The 8,339-nt window shown below is 38.2% G+C and overlaps 1 protein-coding gene across 2 annotated transcripts in view; it reads left to right on the plus strand.

Moving 5' to 3' along the window:
- The window catches only part of BDKRB2 (bradykinin receptor B2), a 29,623-nt gene extending 26,226 nt beyond the window's left edge, over positions 1–3,397 (plus strand). For both annotated transcript variants that reach the window (XM_038406873.2, XM_043516819.1), the window contains one exon: positions 1,571–3,397. In XM_038406873.2, the coding sequence (XP_038262801.1) occupies positions 1,578–2,705 (1,128 nt within the window). In that variant the 5' untranslated portion in view covers positions 1,571–1,577 and the 3' untranslated portion in view covers positions 2,706–3,397. The remainder of the gene's footprint in view (positions 1–1,570) is intronic.
- The last annotated feature ends 4,942 nt before the right edge of the window (positions 3,398–8,339 follow it).

Raw genomic sequence — 8,339 nt, forward strand, 5'->3', positions numbered from 1 at the left:
GGGTGACTTAATTGCAGTCCATAACAAATATTGGACATTGGGCTCTTCAGTCTAGCAGAAAAAGGTATAACATGATCCAATAGCTGGATGTTGGCAAATTCAGAATGGAAATAAGGCATAATTTTTTCACAGTGAGGGTAATTAACTATTGGAACAATTTACCAAGAGTAGTGGTGGATTATTCATCACTGACAATTTTTAAATCTTGATGGGATGTTTGTCTAAAAGATTTTGGGGAAGTTCTATGGCCTGTGTTATGCAGGAGGTCAGACAAGATGATCACAATGGTCCCTGCTGGCCTTGGAATCTATGAATACAATAGTAACAAGCCAGGGGCAGATTTTCAAAGGCCTAGAGTGGCAGCTAGACACCCAACTTCCATTTGAACTCAACAGAATGTATGCACCTAACTGACATTAGTCCCTATGAAATGCTTCCCCTGAAACATGAAGGCATTCCAAGCTGTCAATATTAACAATACAGGGCCAGTTCTCAAAGAGGTTGTCACCTGTCATCAAAATTGTCCCATAGAAATCCTGGACAGGTCTGAACTTATGTGACAGACACCATCTTGGCCATCAGACCAGGAACTGAAACAGGGTCCTCCAGACTAAAAGCAGTACTCTCTTACTGGGACTGTAACATTCATATCCTCTGAGGATTAGGCAGGGTATTATAGATGCAAAAAATAAGCATATGAATCTAATCATGAGAAGGCAAGCAACCCAATTTGCTGGCAGATGCAGGTTTTGCACTCACAAATTTACCCGTCCAAAATAGCAGTTGCATATTAAGTGGTTGCTTTTGAAAATGTGGTGCTTAGCTGCTGACAACATTCATTCCATCACTGTAGTCTAAAAACCATTAAAAAAATAGGGGGAAGGATCATCATGTCCTGTAGAAACCAAATCACTACTTTTCAAGTAAGGGTATAAAACAAGTGAGATGCCACAAGCACAACACCTGCACACCATAAAACTATCAAGAAAGAGAGAGAGAATACAAATCTGTCCTATAGGAGACTACACTTAACACTACAAAAAGATAAACCATGAAGAAAACCAACGGCCTGCTCAAGGTATCAAAAATGCTCTACTTTATATTGCTAGAATTAATGATCCATAAAAACATTTTGTCTCAGCCTCAGTCATCTAGGGTGACCAGATGTCCCGATTTTATAGAGGCAATCCCGATATTTGGGGCTTTGTCTTATATAGGCTCCTATTACCCCCCAACCCCGTCCCAATTTTTCACACTTGCTGTCTGGTCATCCTACAGTCATCCCAAACCACAGCCGCCCCACACGTCTTCACTGTTTCATCTCTTCTGTTTTCAGTCACTTGAACAAGCTCCACCTGGGATGCTCCTGTGGTTACTGTCTCAAAGCCTTTTCAAATATGCAGTATCTGTAAGAGGATAAACCACATGCTATATACAATTAATTGTCAATCTGTATTCTGTTAAAATACATGCTCCTAGGGAGTATAAACAGTCATTTTTACTTTATTTATCATGTCTTTAGCAGTGATGTGCAGTATAGAATTATCTTATTTCACATTTTATTTTCCAGCAGAGAAATGGATTCCATCACAGCAGAAAATGTTTCCAGTGGTATGACTATCTGGAAGCTTGGAACCAATCAGTCTTTTTCACACAACACATCAGAAAACAGCAGCAGCTCTACCTGCATTATTTTGAATTCATGGGATTGGTTATATACATTTCAGCCTATGTTCCTCTGGGTCATTTTTGTCCTGGGAGTGATAGAGAATGGCTTTGTCCTCAGCGTTTTGTGTTTCCACAAGAGTCGCTGCACGGTAGCTGAAATTTACCTGGCAAACCTGGCAGTTTCCGACTTGATGTTAGTTTGCGGTTTACCTTTCTGGGCCATTAATATCACTAATCAGTTTAAGTGGCCTTTTGGCACTTTCCTGTGCAAGGTTGTCAATGCAATCATTCACATGAACTTTTATTCTAGCATTTATTTTTTGATGATGGTGAGCATCGATCGCTACCTGGCCCTGGTGAAAACCATGTCTCTTAGACATATGCGACGAGGTACATGTGCCAAATGGAATAGCCTTATCATCTGGATGTTTGCATTGCTCATGTGTTCTCCTGCTCTAGTGTTCAGGTCTGTCAGTTATGTGGAAGAAGTCAAGGGCAGAGCCTGCATTCTTCATTATCCATCCACACACTGGACAATTGCAACAAACATTGTGCTGAATACTGTGGGCTTTTTGATCCCACTCTGTGTAATTACCTATTGTACTATTCAAATAATCAAAGCCTTACGAGACAACAAAATACAAAGACTCACAGAAATCCAAACTGAGAAGAGAGCCACCATCTTGGTCCTTGCTGTCCTTTTGCTGTTTATCATTTGCTGGCTTCCTTTCCAGATTACCACATTCATTGACATACTAATTCAGGTAGGCATCATTTCTAACTGCGTACATGTCAATGAATTGGTGACCCAGGTAGCTACATACTGTGCTTATAGCAACAGCTGCCTTAATCCAGTATTGTATGTCATTGTAGGCAAGCATTTCAGAAAGAAATCCAGGGAACTCTACAAAGGCTGCCTGCCTAGGATATGCACCAAATCAGAGTCCATCCAGATGGAGAATTCTTTGGACACTCTTAGAACGTCCATTTCGATTGAATGCCCAAAGAAAAAGTCTGTTTCTTCATTAGCACGATAGCACAGTTTTGCTTATTGCAAAGTTACAAGAAATTCTTTCAACATATCAGTGTGTAAACTGTCCTTAATATCCAGCTACTATGGCACCCCATGGTGTGCACTGGCTGCATTCATTATGCATGAAAGCTTGGGGAGCTGATCTCAATAGAAAACTCCATGTAGGCACCTACTTCTATCAGCTAAGGACAACATTTTTCATGACTGAATCACATTTCATGATATATTTAATATATTCATGGCTGAAGTATATTTGACACACTATCATTTTAAATATTCATATTGCTAACAAAGATAAGTATCTGACATCAGAATATAGTTCTCTAAGTAAAGCCATTTTATAACAGCTACTGTCAGTATTATGAAGCTAACCACAGTACCCATACATTTGAAAGAATACATTTTTAATATATGGAACATTTTCAAATGAGACTATAGTGAATAGAAAGTCTTATAGGATCATTATTTAAATTGATGTTTAGCCTCCACATTATTTTCCCCCTTTGATCAATAAGGTGTTCCAAATGATCCAATCCGAAAAATGCTGTTTACGTGATTCCCAGGTTATACCTTCTGGGGATTGCTCTGACTTTGGTGGGAGTAGAATGTAATGTAACCCTATATTCCCTAGAGTGGGACAATTTCTAGTCTTTTAGATCTGTGTAACCCCTGCTACATTCAACAAGGGTTGCACAGGTGTAACTGAGAGCACAATTTGGGTGAATTAATGTAGTTGACAATGTAGAATGTAAGCTATTCAGGAACAAAGACCTGTATTTTACCTGTCTGTAAAGAAAAATTCACAGCTGTGGTGCTGTACAATTAATACATGAGAATATAGATTAGACATACATGCGGTATACTCATAAAAAAAGAAAAAACAGAAGTATAATGGAGACAACCATACAATAACTTCATTTGAAATCAGACTGATGCTAGTGGAAGATCTGCATGATTAAGGAATGCATGAGCACATTCTTTATCATGTAATATAGGCTATATCTGCACTATAAAGTTAACTTAGCTACATGACTTAACTCCCCATGAGTAAGCCTAGCTCAAGTGAGAGCAGCCACACTGCAAAAGGAGTCTGGAACTGCAGAGAGTGATTGTGTTAGCAGCTGCTGAATAGTGCTAACTTGGGCCCCTCCCAATGGGCCAGCAAAAAGTACCAGACTTGAGTTAAGTGGTTTTATGTGTGGACAGGTCTTGAGTTAGGAGCAATACTGGAGTTGTGAAGTGAGTTAACTGTGCAGTGAAGACAAGCTCCTTGTGTACTGAATAGCCAATGGTCTAGCAAACTGGCATTTTGCCTCTGGAAACCTAGTTCAAAACCTGATTTGGGATCTAATCAAAAGCCCACTGAATTCAATGTCTTTTCATTGACTTCAGTGGGCTGTGGAGTAGATCCCTAAGGTCTCAAGTTAAAACTGAAATAGACTTAGTCAGAAAACCATCAGAATACTGACAATCATTGCCTAACAACCACGCAACTGGAAGTGTTGCTTATGAAAGGCTGAAGAGGAAAAGCAGCCATTTGGGAAAGTCCTATTAAATTTTAAAAGGATTAAATCAACAGGGTTCTATAGAAATGCAAAGAGTTCCCTATAGATTTCATGCTAAAAACAGAGTATTTAAGAAAAATGTCCTCCTTTCCATAGGTTTATTGAACCATCCTACATAATTCTACAGCAGGGATATACTTTTCTGTTCAATTCCACATATGGTTCAAAACACCTATAGAAAAATATATCATTTTTTCTGAAATTCTGTATACTTTTCATTAGCTTCCAAAAATGTTATTACACCCCTTACCCTCACAAACACACTATTCACTCACAAACTTTAAAATAGAAATAGCATTTTAAAGCCATAGAGGCATAAGAGAACTTCCAGTATTCAGTGCTGAGAAGCAAAATACCAAATGATTTAGAAACTTCTGGATAAATAACATTATTTTAAAGCACAGAATCATAGAAATGTAGAGTTAGATGTGACTATGAGAGATCACCTTGTCCAGCCCCCCTGCACTAAGGCAGGGCCAAGCATACATAAGCCATTCCTGTCAAGTGTTTGTCCCACCTGTTCTTAAAAACCTCCAATAATCGGAATTCCACAACCTCCATTGGAAGCCTGTTCCAGTGCTTAACTATCATTATAGTTAGAAAGATTTTCCTAATGTCTAACCTAAATCTCCTTTGCTGCAGATTAAGCAGATTACTTCTTGCCTAACTTCAGTGGACATGGAGAACAATTGATCGCAGTCCTCTTTATAACAACCTTTATCACATTTGAAGACTGCTGTCACATCCCCCCTCAGTCTTCTTTTCTCAAGACTAAACATGCCCAAGGTTTTTTTTACCCTTTCCTTACATGTCAGCTTATCTAAACTTTTTCATTTTTGTTGCTCATCTCTGGATTCTCTACAATTTGTCTACATCTTTGTTAAGTGTGAACCCCAACACTTGCCACAAAACTCCAGCTGAGGCCTCAGCAGTGCCAAGTAAAGCTGGAAAATGACCTTTTGTGTCTTACTTACAACATTCTTGTTAATATGCTCCAGAATGGTATTAGCCTTTTTAGCAATTGCATCACATTGTTGGCTCAGATTTAATTTGTGAACCCCCACCCCCAGGCCCTTAACAGCAGTACTACTGCCTAGCCAGTTATTCCTCATTTTGTAGTTGTGCATTTAATTTTACTTTCCTAGGTGAAATACTTTGCACCTGTATTTACTGAATTTCATCTTGTTGATTTCAGACAAATTATCCAATCTGTCAAGGTTGTTTTGAATTCTAATCCTGTCCTCCAAAGTGTTTGCAACCCCTCCCAGCTTGGTGTCATCCAGAGGTTTTATAAGCATACTCTCGACTCTTTTATCCAAGTCATTAATAACAATATTAAATAGTACTGAACCCAGGACAGTCCCTGGCAGGACCTCATTAGATACATCCTCCCAGTTTGACAGCAAACCATTGATAACTACTCTTTAAATATGTTTTTTCAACCAGTTATACACCCACTTTATAGTAATTTAATTTAGACCACACTTCCCTATTAGGCTTATAAGAATGTCACGTGGACCTGTGACAAAAGCCTTACTAAAATCAAATAATATCACATCTACAGCTTCCCCTCTATCCAATAACCCTGTCAAATAAAGAAAGTAGTTTAATATGGCATAGTTTGTTCTTGGCAAATCCATGTTGTCTATTATTATAACTTGATTATCTTCTAGGTAACTACAAACATATGTTTAATAATTTGTTCCAGTATCTTTCCAGGTATCGAAATTAAGCTGAATAGCCTATAATTTCCCAGGTCTTCTTTGTTTCCATTTTTAAAGATAGGTACTTCTCCAACCATCTGCAACCTCATCTTGTCCTCCAGGAGTTGTCAAAGTAATCCCTGACAGGTCTGAGATTGCTTCAGCTGGTTCTTTAAGTACCCTCAGATGAATTTCATCGGGCCCTGTTGGCTTGAATACATCTAATTTATCTCAGTATTCTTTAACCTGATCTTTCCCTATTCTGGCTTGTGCTCCTTCCCCCTTGTGAATATTAATTGTGTTGAGTATCTGGTCACCATTAACTCATTTAGGGAGGACTGAAGCAAAATAGGTATTAAACACCTCAACTGTCTTGATTCATGCATCACGTATATGCATACATGCATGTATATGTATATAAACTATAGTTACATTATTTTGTTAAAATGTGTACTTGCTGTAAAATTTTGAACATAGTGCAAATGCATGGCGGCAGGGTTCTGTAGCATGTGTTAATTTAGTCTTTTGAAAGTATCATTGCCGTAGAGATTGAAAGATAGAATAGGAGGTGGATCAAGGGAAAATTAACTGATATGACTGACATCTTTAACTATTCTCAGAGGTCCTCTTTTTTGGGTAGCTTCCATTCACTCTTCCACTAGAGATGACAGCACTCAGCGCTTTGCAGAACTGGGCTCTGGACATTAGACTACAGCTGAAGTCAATTCATGACACTCACCATTTTTCAGTAAGTGCTCAACAGCTTGCAATCTCAAGGCCTTAAGCTGTAGCAACTGTTATTTCCTCATACAGTGGGTTCACTCCTGTGCTGCTGGGAGCCAAGATGCATATTATGAAAAGCATAAGTAGAGTGGCCCTAAATTACAATGAAAGCAGAGCAGGTTCAAAATTTTCTGATGGAAAGCTTTTCCCTCGGAATATGCCCTTTTTTATTTTTTTAAACAAATGTAAAACATTCTGTGGGACTATGTCAATTCTGACAAAATTTCATTAAAAAAAATCTAAACTGTTTCAAGAAGGGTGCAATGGAATATTTTCAATTTTTTGTTTCTTAGCTTATTGTTTACAAATTTATTTTGTTTGGTATTATATTATAAACCATAATATAATAAAGTCAAAATCAGACTGAAATGTTTCAGTTTTATCAAAGCAGAACATTTTGACTGACTGAAAACAAATTGTTCCTAAAAATTTCATTTCACAGGAAATATTGAAATGTTTTATTTTCATTTTGATTTGGAATGTAAACAAATTTTGAAATGTCAAAATTTCCCATGGGATGGATATGCCAAGTTTGGACTAGCTCTAAATGAAAGAATACTGAAGGACACCCTAGCCTTACACCAAAATAGAAAGGTTTCTTCTCTCTGATTACCGTCTTAGATAAAAGGAGAAGCAGCAGGGCTGCTTTGTGAGAGGAAGAATTTCCAGAGAAGTAAGATAAGGAGTAATTTATGCAGAAGTGGGAAAAATTATTAATTTTAAACCAGGAAAAAAGTTACCCTTTTTTTGAACCTTAAGAACTCTTTGGGATTGGGTTTGTTTCTGATAAAATAAGGACCTCCCTGAACCATTTTGGCCATCTCTAATGATAAGATACATATAGATATAGATATGGGTTTTTTAACATCCTCACGGACATTACTAAAAACCACACAACTTTCTGCCATAAGTCTTTGGAAACCATTATAGTCTATCATGTCAAAGCAGGTTTAGTGGAGTTGCTTAGAGAAAGTGAAGGCAGAATTTTGCCCACGATAACTGCAGAGCGCTATTATCATCTCTATAAGCTTATGTTCGTTGTCCACCAAGTTCATGGAGAAAAATGTGGGCAGGATCAACACAGTTTTACTATTGATCATAAAAATAAAAGCCATGAACAGTACATAATGGGCACAGGACTGGGAGTTCTAGTTTAGGCTCTTACACTGTCTGTTTCAGTTCTTATATAGCCTCTGTTACCACAGTATTTGAGCACCTCACAAACTTTCATGTATGTATTCTCACAACCCCCTTGTGAGATAGTACTTCTCTGTCATCCCATTTTACAGATGGAGAACTGAGGCACAAAGAGGTCAAGGCCAGCTTTTTATAGTTATTTAAGTGTTGTTCTGCTCAGCATTGCAAGGCCTGAGTATCTTAGCTATCTAAATTACTTCAATGCTGGGCAGAGCAACACCTAAATATCTTTAAAATCTGGGCCTACATTATTTGTCCAAAGTCACTCAGGAAATCTGTAGCAAGAGCAGCAAATTTGCCCTGGGTCTTCCAAGACCCAGGCTATCACACTAGCCACTGGACTACCCTTCCTGTCTATGCACCACTCATTCCTTGTGTGGTTTGAGGCCA

This window comes from Dermochelys coriacea, chromosome 6, assembly GCF_009764565.3.
Source record: "Dermochelys coriacea isolate rDerCor1 chromosome 6, rDerCor1.pri.v4, whole genome shotgun sequence".
Lineage (NCBI taxonomy): Eukaryota > Metazoa > Chordata > Testudines > Dermochelyidae > Dermochelys > Dermochelys coriacea.